The sequence below is a fragment of the Magallana gigas genome, chromosome 5 (genome assembly GCF_963853765.1).
Source record: "Magallana gigas chromosome 5, xbMagGiga1.1, whole genome shotgun sequence".
In the NCBI taxonomy this organism is placed as follows: domain Eukaryota; kingdom Metazoa; phylum Mollusca; class Bivalvia; order Ostreida; family Ostreidae; genus Magallana; species Magallana gigas.
The window spans coordinates 42405426-42429988 of NC_088857.1; the positions used below are offsets into that span (position 1 = coordinate 42405426).

The 24563-nt window shown below is 34.7% G+C and overlaps 1 protein-coding gene across 17 annotated transcripts in view; it reads right to left on the bottom strand.

Moving 5' to 3' along the window:
- LOC105323174 (bromodomain adjacent to zinc finger domain protein 2B) overlaps window positions 1-24563 on the bottom strand; it is a 34770-nt gene that overhangs the window by 7031 nt on the left and 3176 nt on the right. For 3 of the 17 annotated variants that reach the window (XM_034448413.2, XM_034448398.2, XM_034448408.2), the window contains exons 2-27: window positions 20270-20362; window positions 17017-17097; window positions 15880-16011; window positions 15203-15394; window positions 14252-14637; window positions 13360-13668; window positions 13073-13183; window positions 12783-12896; window positions 12450-12683; window positions 11992-12271; window positions 11622-11803; window positions 11413-11514; window positions 7652-7835; window positions 7278-7472; window positions 5596-5711; window positions 4749-4778; window positions 3478-3537; window positions 3175-3240; window positions 3015-3074; window positions 2814-2891; window positions 2278-2389; window positions 1704-1846; window positions 1198-1305; window positions 856-965; window positions 565-639; window positions 106-286 (exon numbers count right to left, since the gene is read on the bottom strand). In XM_034448413.2, coding sequence (XP_034304304.2) covers window positions 106-286; window positions 565-639; window positions 856-965; window positions 1198-1305; window positions 1704-1846; window positions 2278-2389; window positions 2814-2891; window positions 3015-3074; window positions 3175-3240; window positions 3478-3537; window positions 4749-4778; window positions 5596-5711; window positions 7278-7472; window positions 7652-7835; window positions 11413-11514; window positions 11622-11803; window positions 11992-12271; window positions 12450-12683; window positions 12783-12896; window positions 13073-13183; window positions 13360-13668; window positions 14252-14637; window positions 15203-15394; window positions 15880-16011; window positions 17017-17092 — 3636 coding nt within the window. In that variant the 5' untranslated portion in view covers window positions 17093-17097; window positions 20270-20362. Of the gene's footprint in view, window positions 1-105; window positions 287-564; window positions 640-855; window positions 966-1197; window positions 1306-1703; window positions 1847-2277; window positions 2390-2813; window positions 2892-3014; window positions 3075-3174; window positions 3241-3477; window positions 3538-4748; window positions 4779-5595; window positions 5712-7277; window positions 7473-7651; window positions 7836-11412; window positions 11515-11621; window positions 11804-11991; window positions 12272-12449; window positions 12684-12782; window positions 12897-13072; window positions 13184-13359; window positions 13669-14251; window positions 14638-15202; window positions 15395-15879; window positions 16012-17016; window positions 17098-20269; window positions 20363-22872; window positions 23166-24563 lie in introns of those variants that run through there. The other 14 variants (XM_034448403.2, XM_066085585.1, XM_066085584.1 and 11 more) reach the window with 14 other exon arrangements.

Consider the following 24563-nt stretch of genomic DNA (forward strand, 5'->3'; position numbering starts at 1 on the left):
TGCCAAAGGCATTGAGATGTTCCCAAAACTTCATCAATTTAATTTTATCAATTGAATATAGAATCCAATTTTTCCATCACTTGGTTTTCCTCTCTGGGGCCTCACCTCTCCGTCCCCCTCATTGGCCCCTGGATGATCCTCCCCTCCACTCTCATTGCCACTCTCCTCCTCCTTTTCGTCCTCATCATCACTGCCTTTCTTGCTTGTCATCTGAGATGTGCTTTCTCCATCCAGGGGCGGTGGTTTTGGCACACTCTTGAATTTCTTGTTCTGAACAGCCTTCAGTCTGAAATTACACATAATGATTTAAATGCTTTTGCAGGCAACCTTTAGTAAAACACTGACAGACCTTAACCTCTTTTGAAAAATTTATGGCACAGAGCAAAATTATTTCCCTACACATTATTTCTTAACACTTATGCTAAATCTCCATACATACTGTGCCTGGTGCTCAATTTTATCAACTGACAGTAATGCTGTTACTGAACTATTCTTCAACAGTGTAAGATTGATGTGTTTATCATCACAACGCTCTTTACAACTCTGCCCATCCACGTAACCCACCTTCTGAGTTTCCCTTCCACGACCCACTTGTCTCTGCGGATCTCCCCCATGTGTTCCAGCTGTCGCTCGATCTCCCTGTCAACAACAGAATTAACATTGTTGCAATAGTCCATATTGGAGGTAAACATCACATCCTTTCCATAAAATAGCACTCTTAAACCTCTATTTAAATATGCACTGAAAACTTTCAAAAATTAAGTACCCGTCCACATTAAAATCAAACGAAATATTATACAAGAGGGCTAACAAATTTTGCTGCTTTATAATAAATAAATACTGTAGGGAACTTACGAGACAATGTGTCTCCCACACAACAACTCATTCACAAGGAATGCAAGGACAGAGGCTTTCTGGGGGGTGGTCAGGGATTCTAGAGGTTTGGAACTCAGCCAATCACTCATCTGCAAAATACAGGAAAAATATCCAAATCTGATTCATTCATATCAGAGTACACCATTCAATTCAATTGCAACTAAAAATTTATTTACCATGTATTAAATCAGGTTGTAACTGTTTTGAAATACATTTGTACATATATTTTAACAGAAGAAATATTTTTTTGACAAATTACATGCTCATGTTTTACCAATGTTATAATTTACACTTTCATTGAATTATCCATGTTGATCTTACTTCATTGGATTTTCCATTCCGAGCAATGATGAAGATTCTGAGGATTTCAGACACCACATTCTCGTTGATGGCTACGTCTGCTATCTTCTGTCCAAGGCAGGTGGTTGCCTACAGAACAAATGTTTACATCTTCAATCAACATCGTCATACAGCAGTGTATTGTGATTGGCCTTAAACCTTGTCATCAACAATTTAAATAAATACATGTACATAATAATGATATTGGCTAATACTCAAAATGATTTTCTTGAAATCGAAATATTCAGAATAAAATATATGTTTCAACAAATAAGAAAACAAATGTACTGTATTTTGAGCCTATTTTGGTTTTTGTCCCTACCCCCATCACTTCAGTATATTAAAATCAAAATATACATTAACCCATTAGAACTGACCTCACTGGCATAAAACATGAAGTAACAGATAAGATAACATATAAACTATATTTTGCGTCTATGAGACCTCCCTCCCTCCCTGGTAGAATACTTGGATGACTGGACACTGACCTCCCTGGGGTTGGGGACGCCAGGCTCCATGACCGCATACTTCAGCAGGTGACAGGTCAAGGACATAAAATTCTCGCCGTCCTCCTCCGTCGCAAACATCACCTGGTCCTGGAGGGACTTCAGGCTCGGCAGTGTGTCCTCCGCTACAAAGTTTAGGGTCTTGTTAATATACACGTATGAATGACAATGAAGCAAAACAAAGGTATTGTAAACTACTTCACATCTTCTGGAATTTTAAAAAAATTTCAATAATTAACAACATATACATGCATGGTTCATACTTGTAAAGTAAGTTATGCCATCATATTACAATGTGGTCACATTTTTGTCTTCGATATTTGGTATAAGTGAAATAATTTTCAGATTATCATGCAAATAATGATTCAATTCTTTAACAAATACATGTACACAACAACAGATATATCAATCACCTGTTGGAACTGAAGAAATTTTCCATACACAAGAAAGATAACCAATATAATACAATTAGATGTACTTGTCTCAACTTTTCAGGGTAAGTATAGGTGTCCTTCACACAAATAAGAATGTATAAAAAGTTTGTAGTTTTACTCACAGAAACCTAAGGCATCCTGGAAGTTATGGACAAACTCTAGAACCATCAGAATGTCTCCAAATGTCACTGCATCCAGCTTACAGCCAGGGATCCTCTTAAACTCAGGCAACACCTACAACCAATTGTTCTTCATGTTTACATGTACAGTTGAACTTTGGTATCTCGAACACCGATATCTCGAATACAATGGATATGTCAAAGTGATTTTTAGGTCCCAAACACTTAAACTTTTATTATTTAACCCTTGATATCTCGAATACTCGGATATCTCGAAGTTTTAAACCAGTCCCATCTATTTCGAGATAACGAGGTTTGACTGTATATAAAACAGATAACTGATAAAAAGATGCTCACAGAATTTATAGTGAATCAAATTATTATCCAACTGCCATAAATTCAAAGTAATTCAGATTTACAGTGCTTGACCGATTGGTTATAATTTTTTTGTGCTACTTTGGCCATTCGTAAGCCATGATGGGGCATATCCATTGGTCAAGAACATGTACTGCAGCTGTGCAGCAATTAAGGAGAATTACCCGATGGTCCTTTAGCTCCATATCCTCCACTGGTTTCTTCAGCTCTCTCGCTAACTGTAACTCCAGTCTTCTCTGTTCCTGAAATCAAAGAAAGACATTTAGACTGTAAACTTGGAAACACAGTATACTGGCTGCTGTTTCTGCTTCAACTCCATGGCCAGGGAAAATAGGATTTATTCCAGGTCAACATTAATGTCTTACCATTTTTTTCTCTCTGTGAAGTCTCTTCTCCATCATTCTGTCTTCTTTCAACTTGTCTTTCTGTAAGTAAATGAACAGATAAAATTATACTTACAGAAATTGAATTAAAATGTGCAAGACAGACAAACTGAAGAAGAGAAATTAGGGAACAGTAGCTTACAGCTTGCTTCTTTTGTTGTTCAATGGCTTTGACCAGCATAAAATGATGGCGTTTTCGTTCTCTTTCCTAAAAATTAATATTTTCAACATCTTATAAATTTGACAATATTTCTTTTAAATCATGTACTGTGGATTTAAGATTGACCAGTTTTTTGTGGATTATGCTCAATTTGTCATCAAAATATTACAATCTGGAAAGATCACTGTCTTTTTAGTATCCTTGAAACCCATGCATGAAATATTATTGAAACCACAGTACTTAACTAACTTAATATAACCAATTAGAAGCTGGTATGAAACAAACCTGCTCTTTAGCTATAATGGCTTGATGTCTCTTCATTTCTCTCTCCTGCAAAGAACCAAACTACAATGTGAATCACAATCAATATTTAGTCCAATATCTCAACCTAAAACATACTGAAACAAATAAAAAGAAACTGCATTCCCTGCATGAATCATTTTTAAAGAAGAGTAATGGATTAACTTCTGCAATCCTATGAGGATGAAAACAAAATAATTCTAACTGAAGTAAAAAATGTATAGCTATTTGCTTATCAATTCAACTTAAACATAGTTCATTGACTCGTTATAACACAAAACAGAAGGCTTAAATTAAAATCTGTTGAATATGGTAAAACATTTTTACAATGACACGCAATAACAAACTAAACACATCAAAGTCACTTCATAGTAACAAATTTGCCACAGAGAACAAAGCAGCTTACTATAATAAGTCACTACAATGTTCACATAGTTTTATCAACTTCATGATCAAATCGTCATTCATCAAAAATAATTAAAGCGGCATGCAGATAAAGTAGTATATGTATCCTATTGAATGTTTCAAAGTCTGTAAATATACAAATTTTAGGATATCCATGGCTACAGAATTTCTACATTAATTATTATATGTGTAGTATAAATTATGCTTTTGGCATGTAATATGTGCACATGCTCCAGTGTATAATTATTTTGCATTATAATCAGTTTAATAGTCACAAACCATACAGTCAAACCCTTTTATCTCGAACTAGATGGGACTGTTTAAAAACTTCAAAATATCTGAGTATTCGAGATAATGAAGGTGAAATACTTAAAAAATAAGTGGTTGAGACTTTCAAATCACTTTGACATATTCATTGTATTCGAGATATCAGTGTAAGAGATTTCAAAGTTCAACTGTATATATAATGTCTGAAGATGAAGATTTTACAATTTATATACTTAAAGGATGTTTTGAATTTAGAAGCTCTTTGTTGATATAGCCTACATAAGATATATCATAGTTTTGTCAAAGGTTCTTTGATACTTTAAAACTTTATTCACAATGCAGATACATTTGAAAACTACATTGTCAAGCTCTAAAGTAAACATGAATATAAAATAAATGTACTTTGAAATAAAGAGAAAAAACTACAATAGAAGAGAGATATAAAGAATATTTTCTGAATATGAATATATGTATAAAAGCAAGAACTATATGGCAGCCCTTTGATACATGTATAAATCAAGGGCAACAAAGGGAGGAAACTAGCTGTCAAATTAGAGGAGGTACTACAGCGTCGTCCTACTTACTCTCTCTAGATGATACCATAAAAGGTTAGACTGTAACAAATAGTCAAAACATAAAATATCTCTAAAGTCTGAACAAAATAAGAGTATACATTTAATTGTACAACAGTTAATCTCTCTCTCTCTCTCTCTCTCTCTCTCTCTCTCTCTCTCTCTCTCTCTCTCTCTCTCTCTTTTTACAGTACTGTAGTATTTTGGTCAGACAACAACACGCTTAGCTCTCTACGGCAAATTTGCAACTTGCAACAGAAAACAATATTTGAATCAAAATATTCAACTAAAAGTTTAATTATGATATCAATTGAGAAACACAAAGTAATAATAATAGTGTTTTAAATCAAAAGCAATATTGAAAGGAAAAAAAAAAACAAATTAAAAGATTTTATACTGGTGTCTCAGCCTTGATTACTATCTTTTTACACCTCTGAAAAAATTGTACAGGATTTTGGATAAATGTTTTACTAAAATTCATAGATGATAGAAGATGTATAAGGTTCAAGCTATCAAGGGTGGCTTTATTTTTTTTTTTAATTTATACCAACTACGGTAATTAAAATTACATGAATATTTCTAGGCATGTCTTTCACCTTAAAAAAAACTTGTAAATCACTGAAGTTCATAACATCTGGCCCTCTTGAATTGATTGATAACACTGTATTTATGATAAAGTAAGAATTTATGTAGAACAGTGAAGGCAGAAAATAATTTAAATCACTGATTTTCTGTTCTTGTTACCTTTCACACAGTAAAACTAGCTTAAATAAACTTTTGATGTCGCGTTTTATACTGGGATTAAAAGCAGAGAGCTGTATACAGAAGCGAGTTGGATCATCACGGTAAGAGCACCCACCTCGAGGATCTGCTGAGCCCGCATCTCGCGCTCGAGTCTCATCTGCTCCTGTCTCTGATGCTTCTCCTGCTCTCGCAAGGCCCGCAACTGCTCCTTCTGCATCTTCTTTTCACTTGCTGTTCATGAGTAAAAAAAATGCTTTTTGCTAAATCATTACACACTTGATAAATCTGTTTAAATAGGTAATGTCATAAGATGAATCAGGTGTGCATTTTTTTTTTTCAATTTCTGTCAGCAGCTTTGGTGTTTGAGTACAATCATTATGGAGTTAGAATCATTAGGATGTTAAAATATTGATTAAAGAATGTCACACATACAGTTTATTCAAAATTAATTCAAATTAATGATCTAAAGAAACCTTGAAACTCAGTTCATTACTGCATTATTGTAAATGAATGTTAATTACAGTAACATATAAAATAATACATATATGAAAATACACATAGGTAGAGATGTACAAACAACTAGAACAGGTGACATTTTTCATATAACTGGTTTTTTATCTGGGTACAAATTTTTACCTTTAGAAAGCAGAAAATGCAATTCATTTTTTGAGATGACAGATAAGGACAATAGTTGACACAATTTTTTGGCCTTTGATACTCAAAATTTCGCAAAAACATACACCGCGCCTCATAAAAATCCAGTTATACAGTACCTATTACAAGCCCGGTTAGCATCATTTTGACAAAAGTGAAGCATGCAGCTCATCTTAAAGCAAACATCCAACATTCATGTGTCCCCAAAACTCGGTCAAGTTTTTGGTAATAGGACTGATTGAAGACATTCACAGAAAAATGCATATTAAAGCCAGTTATTTGAATCTTTGTATTATTCTGTTTAATGGTGGCTTAAAGCTAATTTTCATACATCTATCCTACAAAAAGTTTCATTGTCATAAATATTTCTTAAAGACATGTTGTACTGTATTCTGTATAGAAATACATTGATGTAAGATCATTTAGCTTTTTTCTAAAACATTTCCCTCGCCTCTATCCTGAATTTTCATTTGATTTTTTTGCCACATTCCTAATGAATTTCTATTTTTACATCTACTGAGGAATTCTTTATAAATAATAAATATATATATACCGGTATACATGTACTATTTCAAAATGCTTGCAATCCATCAGGAATGTGATTCATTAATTATCACGTCTCAGAAATTTGACCTTTTCATTTGCCATCACATCTTAACAAACAAGTTAACATGCAGATTCCATACACAGAACCTTGAGCAAAAACACTTTCAGTAAAAAAAAAAAAAAATGGATCAATACTGAAGCCTGAAGATTTTTGATTCAGAAAATATTTCTGTCCTTAAGCATGCTAACTATGATCATAAAAAAGCAAATTTTTTAGTTGTCATTTCAAAAAACTGGGCTGAACTAGAAAAGCAGATTTTAAAAGCTAACATAAAAATCAGTATTCATTCAAATATGTTTAATGATTTTACAAGTTTGCAGTGTTTGTTAGGATTTTGCAAAACAGTGATCTCAATAAATCTAAGATTTTAATAATAAGTGGATAAAGAGCTGTCATGTTGAAAAATGCATGGTACTGGTGTAAAGCAAATTTTGTTTGAAAAGCCAAATCAAGCAAAAACTTGGAATGAAATTTATAAAGCACTGGATTAAGGCAGACACTTGAAGCAGACGACAGGCCATGGTGACTTATCTGACCTGAGGCATTGGGATCACATGACAGGATGTTGTCTGGTAGACAATACATCTGTGATTGCCAGTCACTAGTAGATGTAGAGGGAGGTGTAGGGGGGTCACTACCTCGACTTTCCTTGATTTTACGAGCCGTGTCCTTCATCTTCTGTTTCTCTTCTCTCTTCTGTATCTTGAACTCTGCAGCACGCTTAGCCATTTCTGTTAATATATATTCAATTCGCACAAATTTAGTTAAGCTGCTTCATATTTTATTAAGAGATATTAAAATGCTTATTTGAAAGAATTTGATTTTATGACGTAAATTTTGAAATATACATAAGTGTTATTGAATTGGAGCCAAGGACAAGCAAATCCAGTGTCTCCAAACACTAACATACCTTGCTGTTCCATGCGCTTCTTGAGTTTCTGCTCCATCATCTGCTTCGCCAGCTGTATCTGCTTGTTTTGTTTTTCCTGTCGTCTGCTTCCCTTCATCTGTTTGATTTTCATCAGCTTCTGTCTCTTGCTCTCAATCAGAGACATTCTCTCATTCACTTGCTCATCAGTTAACTTCACTATTTCCTGTTGAAAAAAAACAATCAAACGCAATTCATAAGATTGACTTAAATTTAAAAACTTGCCAGAAATAGCAGAAAACATATCTCTTTTCATTACCGTACTTTTATGATTTTTATGGGACGAAATAAAGCAGTCTTTTGATGGAATTTTTTATTATAACAAAGTTGATTATAAATTCGATTATAGTATACTGTAAACATATTACATTTGGCTTAGCATTCTATTTAGCGTTTTTGGCAGAAAGTGGCTACCGCTAAATCAAGTACATCGCTAAATGCCATGCATATATGATTGTATAAGAATAGTCACATTTAGGAATACGCTAATTCAAATCCACGCCAACTTGTTAAACAAGAGGCCCAGGGGCCACATCGCTCACCTGAGCAACAATTGCCTTAATTCTGATCAAATTAGCATTACAGTATCAAAATATATTGACAACTGAGTACAGTAGATCTTGCTAAAAAAAATTGAAAATCTGCCAATTTTTATCAACCTCTTATTTTTTGGTAAATACCAAGCCCCTTTTGTTGTTGTACCTGTAAGAAGATTTTTCTCTATTCCTATATACCCCCCCCCTCCCCCATTTCATGGCCCCATTTTTCTATAGGGAATCATGGTTTCATCAGACTTAAATCTGCATAACCTTTGCTTTCACACTAAGTACTGAGTTTTGAACTGAACACTTTCCCAGAATAGTTTTAAAGATTTTCTCTTTATATTCCTATGTAAAAATTCAAACCGCCATCACGGTCCCGCCCTACCACTAATGACTGTGATTTTGCAAACTTGAATTTACACTACCCAAGGATGCCTCTACACATGTTTAAACCCTTTCTGGCCAAAAATTCTTTAAAAAGAAGATTTTTAAAGATTTTTTCTATATATTCCTAAGTAAAAAAAATTCATCCCCCATTGTGGCCTCACCCTACCCCTGGACTATTATTTAAACAAACTTGAATCTATATGATCTGGGGATGCTTCCACTCAAATATGGCCTTTCCAGGCCTAATAGTTTTGAGGAGAAGACTTTTAAAGATTTTCTCTATCTATAAAAATTCATCCCCCTAGTGACCCGCCCTACCCCCAGGGACCATGATTTGAACAAACTTGAATCTACACTTCCTAAGGATGGTTACATGCCAATTTGAGATTTCTTGGCCAAATATTTTTGAGAAGAAGATTTTTAAAAGATTTCCTCTATATATTCCTATATAAAACTTGATCCCCCAATTGTGGCCCCACCCTACCCCCGGGGACCATGATTTGAACAACCTTGAATCTATACTATCTGAGGATGCTTCCACTCAAATTTGTGCTTTTCTGGCCTAATAGTTTTTGAGAAGAAGATTTTTAAAGATTTTCTCTATATATTCCTATGTAAAACTTGATCCCCCAATTGTGGCCCCACCCTACCCATGGGAACTATGATTTGACAAACTTGAATCTACACTACCTGAGGATGCTTCCATTTTAATTTGAGCTTTCCTGGCCTAATAGTTTTTGAGAAGAAGATTTTTAAAGATTTTCTCTATATATTCCTATGTAGAACTTGATCTCCCAATTATGGCCCCACCCTACCCCCGGGGATCATGATTTGAGCAAACTTGAATCTACACTCCCTGAGGATGCTTCCATTTCAATTTGAGCTTTTCTGGCCTAATAGTTTTTGAGAAGATTTTTAAAGATTTTCTCTATATATATTCTTATGTAAAACATGATCCCCCTTTTGTGGCCCCACCCTACCCCCCGGTGACCATGATTTGAGCAAACTTGAATCTACACTTTCTGAGGATGCTTCCACTCAAATTTGAGCTTTCCTGGCCTAATAGTTTTTGAGAAGAAGACTGGCTCAGGTGAGCTAAAAAAGGTTAAGTTTACAATACAATAAGTTTCTGGAAGAAGAGACTTTGAAAATTTGCTTAATAAATATTGACAATTTTTTTTTTACTTTTTTAATCTTTAGTTTTTAAGATCTGTGTACAAACGTAGAATTGTGAGCAAATCTCTGTATCTTGCTTATAATTCGAAGCTTAACACTCAAATATGGTTAGTAAATAGAAATTGTACACAATTAAAACACAAGAAACATGCACTATAACAAATAAAGAACACAATTTATTTTTTCGAAATGAATCATATATATACATGTACATGTATATACCTACATATTTCCGACAGCGATATCAAACTCTATTTAAACTGAATAAACTCGAGAAAATGCCGAGCATCTCAACAAAACCTATTGCATTAATCTACCATTACGCAAAATATAATGCCGAATTACCGATAGAATGAATTGTATTTCAGTACTTTTTTGATACATCAGATTTTGCTTAATTTGCGCAGGTAAACAGTTAACTGTTTGATTTACCGAAGTCTCTGTTTGATTTGATAGGTAAAAATCACGAAATACAGACGATAGTTCCCAGGTTACAAAGCATAAATAATGAAAACGAAACGAAAATCAGAACAAGCTAACACCAACGTCATGTGTGAAAACTTTCCACGCGTTGATATATTTAGCCTCAATTTACTACACAAAATCGGCACCAATATATTTTGCATGTTTCAAAAATTTCCCATCATTCGCGAACTGTTGCACAACAAGCAAATTCATCATAGTCAGATCGACCCTTTTTCGTATAATGTCATGGCTGCTTTAAACAAAGAACCTCGTTTTAGATGTATGGAATACGAGACTTGGTAAAATGGGTACGCAAACCCGGGCCGTGGCAAAATAAAAGCCGGGGCAGATCGGCAATCGTCAATTCCAAATACGCATTATTTTGCAGCAATATTTACAGCAAATACAAATATACTGGTCCATCATATATCCTGAAATTTTAATGAGATTGGCAGATTAATAACTGCCAATCTTTTGTTTTGCCCAGGCCAAGTCTTGTCTACCCATTTTACCGGATGCCGAATCCGAAGCTATTAAACTGATTGAAACACGCCTTTCCTTTATTATTATTTTCGTAATAACTCAGATTTGAAACAGAATTAGACCTTAATTTTTGCAATTTATATTTTCCTTCCCATAAGGATAATTTATGCTAAACTACGTTGAATTGGAATCAGTAGTTCTTGAGAAGAAGATTTTTTAAAATGCACCCCCCCTTTTTCTACAGTTTCAAGGTTTTCTCAGCTTTGAATACAGATCGGACTTTTATTTCTGCAATTTATATTCGCCCTCCCATAAGGATGCTTTGTGCCAAATTTGGTTGAAATTGGATAAGCGGTTTTAGAGAAGAAGTTCAAAATGTAAAAAGTTTACAGACGGACAGACAGACGGACAGACGGACGGACGGACAGACGGACGGACGGACGGACGACGGACAAAAAGTGATCAGAATAGCTCACTTGAGCTTTCAGCTCAGGTGAGCTAAAAACTATTTTCCTCCAAATATTGTACACGCCAAATATAATACGTTTACAGTAATTTGAATATTCAAGAGTGGTTTGTGAAAGAATCTAGAGATATTGTATCTTTTCATGAGTTTGATTAAATGATACTTAATAATTAGAAAATTAAAAATTCTCCATGCATTCCTTATGTTTAAAATTAACTACTCACTGATGTTCCTGCTTGTCCTTCAAAGAACTGTCCAACTTTCACCCTGGTATTAAATGAGAAATTCTCCCTTCCAAACTCCTTGATATAGTTTCTTTCAAGATACTAAAAAAAAAATTTGGAATTTTTCAGTTTTTACCTCAATATAAAACTTACATTGTGATATATAATTCTGAACTTATTTTCTGAGCAGTTACAAAAGGATAACTTACCCTCATGACATCAGGAATTGTTTTCATTTTCTTTCCACAGGGGCCATAGTATAGAACCTCCCCAATAAAGCCTCGTTTGCCTATAGCATGGATGGTGGTCGTGCGTCTGAAGCCATTGTCCAGAGGAATCTGTAAAGCTGCCTCATCCATTTGGACACGGGGCTTCTTTGTTGGAGATCCCCCTATAAAAACAGTGAAATATCATTAGCAGTGATCTAGTGTTATGATTACAACCTTCTACTGCTGACTGATCAGAAGAATTGAAGAATTAATCAAGCAAGCCCACATTAATATTATGGTGAGCTCAGTTTTATAGCAATTTCCAGCCTTATGTATCTTCATCATACAGAGGGACATGACTATCTCTCACCCTCAGACATTTCATCAGCGCTCCTTTTAGACGTGGAGCTCCCGGCCTCCTCATACTGACTGTGGTGGTCATTGGTGGAGTCTGATATCTCGCTCATCGAGTCCATCATTCCGTGATTCTCGTTCTCACTCTCCAAGTCTGACGAATCACCAGACATGTTGGAATTCTCCTCCTCCAGCATTGCGCGGACTTTAGCCTCCAGTTTCTCATCAACCGTCATCTTGTTACTGCTCTCTGCTTCAGATTTTGAGGAGCTGGCATTCATCTTTTCTTGCAACAACTACAAACGAATATATAATTAGAGACATTTATTCAAATATATTGGAATTGGAAACACCACCTCATTGTGGATTTTATTTCCAGTGGGTAGCACAGCATCCAATTTAATGCTTGCCCTGACAATATTGACACAAACACAAAATACTGTTCTCTTAATTACTGTATGTAACAAAACACACCTGGTTTATTTTCATAGAGGAGGGTGACCTCCCCTTGACTGGTCTGTCCCCGCTCACTCGAGTCCTTCGCTCATTCTCTGAGAGTTTCAGAAGCTGTTGAACCTTCATGGTGGTCTCGATCTCCTTCTTCTTCTTATCCTCCAACTCTTTCTTCTTTTGTTCACTCTTCTCCTGTTGGTATTTTAATTTGTCCTTTGCTCCTTGCTTCAGGAGCTCTTGCTGCTTCTTCTGATACTGAAATAATCAGATACCAAAAATTGAAATTACCAAATATTAAACGACTTAAAAGGAAGAAAAAAAGGAAAGGAAAGAAATATGTGGCCAAAGCTGTACCAGGACAGCTAGGTCCAACTCCTGCTGTTTTTGTTTCTTCATCAGTTTGACCTCCATCTGCTGAATTCTTAAATTGGCTTCTAATTGGGCTTTTAGATCATTCTTGTTCTGTGCCTGTATACACAAAACAGAGAAAACTTTTTTGCTCTCTTTCTTGACTTCCCTAATTCATATCCTAATATTTTAGCTCGGGGATTTTTGATATAATTCATATCCCCTATACTATAACTTGATTTTGCAAGAGAAAATACAGATATTTTTTTTTAATTTGAATTAAGATTAAGCCTCACCACTAAAGCTTCCTGCTCCTTTTCATGTTTCTCTCTCAGTTTCTTTAGCTGGAGTTCCTGTTTAAGCAGAGTAGCATTAAGTTGAGCCTTTAGAGCATCTGGGTCTTTGGGCTGTACAAGACATTTGAAAATGTATGTTTTAAACTTTACGTTTACTTTTAAAATTGAAGCTTATAAGAAAAATATATTTGGTTATAAGAATTTCAAACTGTTATTTGAAATAAACTAAATCATTCCTAATCCTTCAATGAAGTTGAGTAAAATAAGGTATATATAAATGTACAAACCTCATCCTCTGAATCTGTTTGTGACTGTTTTGGAGGCCTCCCCCTACCACGCTTCATTGGTTGCATTATAGAGGGCCTAATGCTCTGTATGGGCTTGTTCTGAACCCTCTGTCTGATCTGATCTGCTATCAGCTTCTTCTTGAGGCCATCAATGTGTATGGATGGACCATTCTTCCTAGAGCTGTCCAATTCCTGATCCATGCCTTCCTCCTCATCCTCCTGGTTGCCATTGACAACAAATCTACTTGAGAGAGACTCATCTTCAGACTGATCCTCTTCACTTGGATGGTGGTCTCCGTTTTCTAATCCCTGGATAAAAAAACAGGTACAATATTAATTTTTTTAAGAAAGACTTGGAGGAGTTATGGTTCTTTTTCCACTGAATTTCTAAGTTGACTTGGATTTTTACCTGAGTTATTCATGGGAACTTTAAAAATTTGAGCTTTTTATAGTAAATCTTATCTGAAGTAATAAACAGGAGTTAAGGTCAGATGCAGCCTATCTTCCATTATTTTCTAAAAAAATTCCTACCTCTGCAATGTGAAGATTTCCACTATATAATTCCGAAAATAGATTTTATGAAATATGTAATATTTTTCTTTTAATATATGTTATTATCATAGTTTAAATGGAAAATATATACTATGGCTCAATTTATAAGCATTTAATTGCATTTTGCAAGCTATTATAAGGAAAATCCGAAATATTTTAATTCCAAAAATGGTCTGGTAATGTACCTGAAATTTTGGGCATTGACCAGTTTAAATGCAAATATATTAGGAATAATTTTTAATGGAAAATTATCTAAAATGTAGGAACATTTCATGTGTCCTTAAGTGGTTAAAATTCATAATCTAAAAATAGAAATTACCAGGAAGATTGGATTTCCTACCTGTTCCTCCCTTGCATGCTTCTGTTTTGGACTAACTAGACGGGGTGACTCGGATGATAAGAAAGATGTACCATTGGTCTCTGTGTGACTAGGTGAGGTAGCAGACGACAACTTTGATTTCTTAAATTTTTCAGCTAAAAGACTGTTGCCTGCTAGCAAGGAGCGCCCTGCTTTCAGGCTTTTCCCTGTCATTAGACTGCCCCCACCACTGGTTGCCAAGGTGCTGGTTTTCCTGCCATTGGTGCTGTTGCTGAAAATGCCAGAGGAGGTGGTAGCAGCCTTGCTGGTTGCCTTGGAGACAGTTTTGGGTGAAGCTTTTGGTGACTCTTTGGAAGAGGGCGATGAGGAATGTGCTTTACTGGCTGAACCTAGTTTTCCTGACAATTCTACAATAAACAAATTTATCAAGTTATTTTCAGCAGGAGTATACTGGTAATTTTCTTTAATTGGAATTTATGCAAAGATAATGAGAATAAGAAATTAATTGAAATGAAAAGCAAGAAACTCATTGCACATTACTATTTAGCCAAACATTTACCATTAATGAGGAATGAAAATCAAAATTGTATGCAATGGCATTAAATACTCAAGTTTTGACAAATGAAAATTGAACTACAGTAATGTGGGAAAACTTAATTCAACTAGATCTGGAGGTTGCTTGATTAATAGGTTTTTATGCACATCAATGGCATTTTATAAAATCTTGACTGTGAAAGTAAATAATATCTATAACACACCAAATGTTTTATACACTATACCATCAAAATTACAATATCAATATGATATGATTTTTTTAATGTCTGGGCATCACTACATTAGACTACAAGCAAAACCAATCTGGAAGCACAGAACTAAACTATAAAGGGATGTGGCAAATAATTATCATGGTTTCAATACAAAAAAAAAATGGGTGACACCGATAGCCAAAAGATAAAATGGTCAATATCTTACTGTCTTTGTCTGACAGTTCTACGTTAAACTTTGTAAAATCTGGGATTTTTATAGTGAGTGGGGCCCCATTGGGGGGAAGCTCCAGGTTAAAAAGCGGACTTGTGAAGCTTGTACCTAGAAGCGAGCCTGCAAAGAAATCCGGATATCTGTTATGATCATAGTTTGAGGCGCCGTAAGTCCACAAGGCACCACCTAAAGAGTTTAATTAGACAAAAGAAAACTACACTGTATTGTATATAATCAGTCTTAATTCCACTTTCTTTCTCTTTTTTCCCCTCACTAAATCTTTTTAATTCATATGGTAGCCTTACTGGCATATAAACTTCATATTTGTTTTCAGGTACATCTTTATCCATCCAAAATGAGCAAAGTTTACGATAATTTTTCTTTTTTAAATGAATGCCATGGCACTATTCACATTCATTTCTAGTATATTCAATCAATTCCTAATTAGGTTAATAAAATGTGCAATATATTAAATCTCACCAAGTGGATTATGCAATGCAACATATATCTTTATAAATGAATCATATTAAAGTTGTACCACTGAAATTCAATTCCAGTGAAGTGCAGTGATATCATCAAGAGAAGTGAAGTGCAAGCCTTTTATCACATAGGTATTCAGTATCATAAAATGACAATAGGTATGCAGTATCGTAAAACAACAATGCTCTTACCGGGTGGGAGACTGGCTAGTCCCCTCTCCCCAAGCTCCCCAAAGAGGGATGACATGGGGAAGGCTGGGTAGTGACCCAGGAGGGAGAAGGTGCTGGGTATGTGGGCATAGGGCAGGCCAAATGGGGGGACACCTGTAAAAGAGAAGAACAATGCACTCTACCTGTACACACCTGAGTTGATTAGTTGATACCTGTAAAAGTCACCACATACCGTAAACTAATATAGTGGTATGCTACATGCAACATGTACGACTCGTAAATTTCAAGACCAATATTTGGTACTGATTAGTAATGTGTAGACTGTGGATGCCTTGGTTCAAAACATTGGCATTTACTTGGACAGAAAGTCTAGACCTAGCTTTAGGCAAGACTATCCTACTGTACTTCTAAACTCAATGTTGCAACTAGCAGTCATGTCTTATAAATAACATAGAGCTCTATTTGTACAAAAAACAAATCAACATCAATAAATAAAAGAACTGTCTGTCATATACATAATGAAAAAATATATATATATGTCTTTCTTCTTCCTGGGTTTTTTCAACATTTTTATTTTGAATTAGTTTGGAATCTGTAGAGATAAAAAACAAAAACAAAAAACATCAGAATATCAAGAACCAGCAATACTTCTCCTTTCTAAAACCTAGGAAAAACCACCTGTAAAAAAATCACAGAAATGGGGATTACCCACACAACACAAAACAGTTTTTTTAACAGTGACTCTTTCAATTGTTATTAGGTAAGAAAGCAAGTAAAAGTTCAATTCTGAAGAATCGCCCATCCCATGACAATTGTCAGACATGATAATTTGGCATATCTTGATGATGATTCATAATGAAAGTCCAAAAGTCTGAGTGATTTTTTTTTCTTTTTTGAATTGTCTCTTATGGATTGACTTCTATATCTCCTTATTATATGATATAAATCATCTATCGTATCCCAGATTTTAAAAAAGAAATCTACAATGCAGCCCACAACCATTTACCAGTACATAATTTCATCAATTTTAATCAGACATTATTTACACAGAGTCCTGATCACACATCTTCCAGGATTTGCTCTGAGGCATTCCCTGTTCATTGTTCCCACAGAATGGCTTCCTTACATCTCTCAGAATTAATGCACACTCTTACTCACCCAGGAGACTACTGGCAGCAGCATTGTCAAACAGGTTGGGACTTGGTTTTGGGGAACTTTTGTCTTTCTTTTCCATAGTACCTATAGAACCAAAAAATAAAAGTCAATCAATTCTTGTCGAGGAATATTTTTCTTTCTTCTAATGATTATTAAGCTATTTCAGAAAACACTGTGTCAATGTAATGCCAATTTTAAGCAAAACACACATATAACTAATGTTTCAATGTGACAGAAATAGAAAAATTTATATACAGATATTAGTTATATGGTTGCTTTTAACAGTCATGCTTTGTATATGTTGTTTTTGCTTAATTTGCATGTCTGTTGTCTTTGTTTGGGTAGGAGACTGAATATTGAATATGTATACCTGCTTACTCTCTGTATTAATTATGACACATATCAACAAAAAATTTAGCAGGAAGTAACATGTTAAATATTAAACTAAATTCAGCAAGAGGTAGAATTCAGGCTTCTGTTGTGGCAGTATTTTCCTGTATTCGGAGGCCGATCGGCAGCAATTGTCACCGAGTCAAAGACAAGAAGTGATGATATGGATTTTTCACTGAGTGATTCAGAATAAACAGCAGTCGTTTTTTATAATTTTCTCTCTCTGTCTCTCTATTCTCCAGCTCAACATTCAAGTGGAAAAAGATACTCCTTTTCTCTGTGTATTGTATGTGTGCCATTAATAATCGGCTCGGCCACATATTGATCCTGAGAGAAGCTTCTGCAGTGTAGATACAGAACAGGATTAATTTATTTATAGCATGATACCATTCTCAGACTCTATCTTCTTCATACACTCTCTCCAATTTTCCCAGAGTGCCATCAAACTTACAGAATTGGGAACACACAAGACAGATTTCCGCGGCAGTAAAGATGTTGAATGTTCGTTCACATACATCCCAAATGAATAGATTTCTTCCAAAGTGTTGGGAGAAAAAACTGGCACCTTGATTTAATTAATACAATTTTTTTTTAAAACACGCTTTTGAATTTTGCTTGGATAGAAGAAAAATTAAATAATGTGTAGTCTTAAGGCAATTTGCCCAAAACTTGGGTGGCAAAAAAATGGAAAGATACAGGTAGATATTTTCTGTGGCTCTGTAAATTAATGCACAGCAGTTGCATAAAAGTTTACTGGATTGTCAGACATCAAATGATGTCACAATGACATTATTCAGTACAAATGATTTATAGCTAAGACAAAACAATTCGGAATGCATTATACCTTCTCCAAAGAGCCCAAGTGTAGGTAGTTATTTGATGCCAGTATGGATTTTTCCATCACACGCTTGTACTAGGTATAATATAGCAGAACCGGTAGTTTAAATTTGTCACATATTCTCCAGCCACGTATTTTTTGTCATTTCACATCTCTCTGTGATCTTGGATTTTTTCATGTTTTTAACAGTTCATATTACAGTACAACGTACATACAAAACTTCCAGGTAACAAAAACACAGAGAATTCAGCATCATAATTGTGGAGATTTGATCCAATGTGTCTTCTATCATGTAAATTGCATGTATTTTGTTTCTTTGATCAATAAATTTCTTAATGCTGTCATACATGACTTGTCAATATCTCATGTTGATCAATAAATCTGCCTTTGACAATTACATCTCCTTCGTTTTTCAGTATCTAAACATGTTCACATTGGCCCATTTGTACAAGGGATAGGGAATTCATCCTCAAATGGATCTTAAAACTATTCTATAGATTTTTTTTTTCCTGTTTTCGTGAAGTTTTTAGAAGCAAGCTAAGCCACAGGAATGTGTACAAAGAGCGATGCTCACAAAATTGTTGAACAATATCTCCTAATTCTAGCGCATGAAATCAAGAAAGATAAAGCAGTTGACATGTTATAAACTCTTTCATCAGAGAAAGATATTTATTTTATTCTGATTAATGATTTGAGTTTACAACACTGTTGAAAGTGAAAATATAACCATCATTACAAGTGAACTACAAGAAGTGCCCATCTGTCAATCAATAACCGGTGGATGTCCAACACCTGTCCATTTTACAGGTAACACACAGAGAGAAAACGAGCTTCCACACCCCCTGGACAAATTTCCACAAGTTTACATCACGTCACACAAAGGAAATTTATCAAGATCAACATTTATTCATATTTTCAAAGAATTCAAATTCCCAGGTTTTGCTTTCATTTAGTTTGGGGCATTGTTGAAATGTTGGGAAGTCTGCAAATCAACCTTTTTCCCCCTTGATCCTTTGTTACTGAACCTAACCAGACTTACAGCCATGGACTGTTATGACAGCGAGTATGGGGACATTTAACACTACTGTAGGTTGACGTTGTTCAATTGATCCGGTATCATTTCACTCCAACAGAACAAATTAAAATCAACAAGGACAAAGGTATATGAAGGAATGGTTAATACAGAAACACGCGATCAAGCTGCTTTAAATCGAGTTAGGTTTAAATGATGGAAAATCCAAAAAATGTTAGACACACTAGGGCATATGGCATACAATGAATTATAAATGAACATTTTTCTATCTATCTTCACTACAAGAGAACAAAAAATCTCTTCAATGTGTGGCAAGAATTTTGACTAGTGTGTGTGTGCATGGTTAAATATGCTTTATATTCAAGGCTTATCCTTGGCAAACAGGAATTTTTCTTCATTTTTCAAGATCTTTTTCATCTTGATCATCATGAGAAGTAAATGCACATGTGTGAGCAACCACTAGAATAAACTATATAAATTAGATCAAATATACTCTGAGCAGTGAGCATCATAGTGAAAAAATTCTTGTTAGAGAAAGAAGGTATTATTCTTCCTTGAAGTAAAGCTTGTTAATAGAATTTGTTTCAAACCACAATTGAATTCTGTGGTTTGACTGGTCTCTCATTCATTCTTCCATTTACTATAACAATATATCACACAAATAAATATTATATAAAAATCATCTATTTCATAAACAGAAGAAAGACATACAGGGTGTATAAATAAATATCTTATGTGAATGGAATTTCTTGGATTCCTAATTGACTTTGTCCATAATCAGGGGGAGTAACCATGTAAGAGTTGTTCCAGTTGACCTAATCAACATGATAAGGAATATTTGATAACAGATGACAGTAATACAGCATTATATTGATTTTTAGTTGGCTGAATCTAACAGTATGTCTTTTGTGGGAGCTTAAATATTCTAGCCCTGGCAGGGAGTCTTGAAGCCTGGTTTGATGACGATTAATTACATTTGTTGGCAGTATACTTACAGACTATTGCTGGGTTGCACTAATAGCATGAAGCTACAGCCTTTGGTTGGTAGTTATGTAGTGTTTTCTAAGACTCCTCATATCTGTCAGTGCCTGAAATGGAATCAATTATTGTCAATATTTACATTAATCTTTACATTTTGACATTTACAAAGGTGTATACTTCAGAAATGAGAAGAAATTGTGCTTTATAATATATATTCAAGTTGCAGTGTTTCTTAGTGGTAATTACATGTGTAAACATCAAAATTTTAATGAAACAGTTAAAAATATTAAAGGAACAAGCTGGAACCAAATAAATCTCTCTCTCTCTCTCTCTCTCTCTCTCTCTCTCTCTCTCTCTCTCTCACACACACACACACACACACACTTACACAATCATCTTTGGTCATGCTGTTTTATAACAGCATACAAATATAAACATGAATGCCCCTAAACTACTCAGGTGTTTCACATATTTTGTAATTTACCAGGCTCTGAAATCAGAAATCAATACAGGACAGATTTACAAATGACACTCATTTAACAGAGAGAGAGAAACAGAAAAAAGGAGCCCAATACTTTGACTCATCATCCGATCCCTGCAGGAAAATGAATGACAGATTTAGAAGACGACAAGACTCTAAAAAACAAAGAATTTTTCAATCTGAATTACTCTTCAAAAAAATTAACTTGTAGTTCAAATTAAAAACATTTTGACAGCCTAGCTTACAGAGCAGAAACCATCTGTACATTTAAAAGGTATGGGAGAACAAAATATATGCATGAGTCTTGTATTAAAAACCAATGGTATGAAATAAACAGGAAAATTCGTGTATCGTCCAAAAATGTGACCTCGATTTACCAGCACATGACTAAGAACACAATCTTTTATTTCCATATCTTAAACCACACAGGTAAATACATGTATATTCTCTCTCAAAGTTTAAAAACTGTTTTACAGGGGCTTGGCAGTTAAATTGTGTGAATGTAACTTAACAGTTATGGCTGACAGAAGTTTTTCCTCAAAATTACAGTGTTCAGATTGACGTATTTGTTCACTATTTAACAGTCACACGTACATGTACTGATAATAATGGAAATGCTAGCCATCCTACTAAATATTAACCGACTGCTCAATAACTATTGAGATAGTGATGAATAATTCTTCATCATAAAAAAATCGGATCTCACATTACCAGGCAAATTTTCCTTGCATTGTGGAATTCTTTGCCATACACATGAGCGAAATGTTGAAACCCGCAATTCAGAAACACCAAAAAAACCTCAAACATCATGTTTCAGATTTTTTCTTCTTTTTTTGCAGAGTTCAATCCACAAGCAATTCAGAAGCAGATGTGTGCTATGTGCGTTTAAAAAAGAGAAACTGGGAGAGGGGATTTACAATTTCAAGTATTGAAACTTCTTTTTCCTTGTGCTATGAAATCAAGAATATGATGGGCATTGTCGTGTAAACTGATCTCCATAAAGTGTTACTAATTAAATCTATCAAATCTAACCATGTCAACCCCCTTGTATTCTTGGTGTACATAAATAAATACTGATAAAAACAATCCTGAGAATAAGGAAGAAGACACAGACAATCCCCTGATTAAATGGAAGACAGGTCAAATTAAAACGATCAAAACCTCCTCAGACTGAGAGTTTTTGTCAATCTTCCGACATTACACAATATTTACAGCCCACATAACCCCACTGGACCTGTTAGTTCTCTAAAAAATATCAGGTTCTAGTAGAGTGATTATGGAACCACTAGGAGGGGAGGCATAGGCCACATACAATACAACAGACTCAGAATGAGCCACTACAGCACAGACTTTCCAAAAACATACTGTAACAGTAGATTCTTATGTTATGCGACTACTAAATTCTCTGATCACCATCATATTGTATCAATCGCAGCAACATATAATGCAAGTGCTAAACATTTTTAATAATACGACATACTTTACAACTACCTGCAGAATTAGAATTGGTAAGAACTTCTCAAGATTTTACATAGATACATGTATTAATGTCTCAAAATTAATTAGGAATCTAGAGAATAAAAAGTCATCAGTAGCTTGGAAGAGTTACGTAGACTAAGCGATTCCTTATTTGTTCACACAAGAATTATCATTCAACAAGTGGTCATATAGCTTTAGTTGATATTTCAGAGATTTTTAGACAAAGACAAGAGCATGAAAAAATAGCATAAGAGGGTATCTTAAATGCAGACTATCTTTCTTTTCTTATTCATTTTGTGTACACAGTAAAACTAGTCTGGTTGTAGAATATGCCGTTTGAGAAACAATCTACTGACAGCTGCTCAAAATCCTCTTTAGTTTATAGAGAGATAAATTATGAACTACCCATAAACTGCTAACTCATCCACCAAGCGTTAATATAAGGCCTTTCACAGTCCTCTTTAAGTCACTTAAAAAAACAGAGGTTAGGTCCCCCTCCTCGCTGATTAATTCATCAAATAACACTCACACATGTACATTATCAATCTGAATAATACAGAGACGAATTCAGTCACACTGAATAATCAAGTCGATCAATTCCAGAGTCCTCATCACAAAGGAAAAGCATCAAAAACAGCTAAAATAATCAACACTAACCTGTCCTTTGAGAGGTGAATATTTCCGTATAAAGATTTACCAATCACAAAGAAAGCAGGCAGGCCCAATCTAAAGGTGGATTTATATTTAACAGTATATCAACTGTATACAGAGATAACATGTTTAATAGGACAAGATTTTAAATGTTCGTGGTGTTTCAGGTTCTGAAATACAAATATCATGTGTAGATTTTTTTTTCCTCTCTTCTACACTGAGTGGCTTAATACAGAAGATAGGTCATTTGGTTTAGCACAGGTAAATTGTTGAACAGGCCATCTCAATTGAGAGCTTAAAATCCACACTTTGTTTGTAGGGTACAAAATCATCATTTTTCTGTCTTTGTTAACAGCTGACTTTATTTAAAAGTCTCCGTTTTTAGAGCACAGACACATGGCACATGTGAAAATTTACCTTTAATAATGCCCTAAGACCTGGAGACGTCAGCGTGTGTGACAAAGCCACAAATGCTGCTATTACGACCTTAACTCTCAAATAAATTAGTCATTATTTACAAATACTGGTCTCCTTTTGAACAAGAACAATCAATGACAAGCCTCGGAACATCATAATACAAAGAAATATCCTCCACGGATTTTTTCTTTGTGTATCAAGTTGAGGATGAGGGACATTTGATTAGTGCTTTCTTACTCACTTAGGAGGAAGGGAGGGGTGTAATAGGGGCTCAGAAAGGTGTAGATACTACAGCCATGAACACTAGCTGATACTTGAAATATTGAAATTAGTGGTAGGAAATACTGTTTATACTGTGTGTGTTAAAGAATTGTATTGACATTTGGGCCCAAGTTCCTTTAGGGACCTGGAAAGTCAAGAAAATTTGTCTCCCCTAAACACAAACCTGAAAACTACTGTATAAGAAGTAGTCGGAATCAGCCGTTTCCATTCGCAAATAACTGAAAATCCATAAATGTTGCAAATGTATACACTTAACAGCTGTTATTGAAACTGATAAAGAGATTTTTCATAAGGCATATTGTCTAATCAATGAAGCAGGCCTGCAAACAACTCTGCTGATCATTGAATTAATAACAGACATGGCTTCTAGCTGTCTTGGATCTCCATACATTAACAGCACTCTCAACTTATATAGTCACAGTATTTCTGATTTCAATGAAAACGACTATTCTAAAACAACACTGCGCCAAATCATCACCTGCACAGTTTGCTTTCAATTGCTTCTCAGCTGACAATGATTATTGGCCACAAAAAAGTTTCCTTCATAATCAATAATTCTTTAAAGTTTCAGCAATTTTAAGTTCACTGATGGATTACACAAGCAACTGCTTCAAAAGTCAAATAAAGACGAAGCTTTCATTAAGTAATGTACGTTTTATTCCTCTTTTTAATGGTGGAAGGAAGGGGGGGGGGGGGGGTACTCAGAGATGAAGTTCAAGCTCTGGTATTGCTGCAGAGATCTCAATTTCTTGAAGATTTGGCCATCTTGGATAATAACACAGTCACTGATTACTGTACATGAGAAATGACTGAATGAAACTACCAAAAAAGATATATTTACTGATATATGTTTTACCTTTCGGATAAGAGGTGACGAATCAACTTCAAAATGAAAATAAAAGTATTTGTTGCCCATAGAAAAGAAAATTATATTCATATGCAACAGGTTGAATTGTGTAGAATTTAAACATGGACTGTAATATGAAATGCTGCATAAT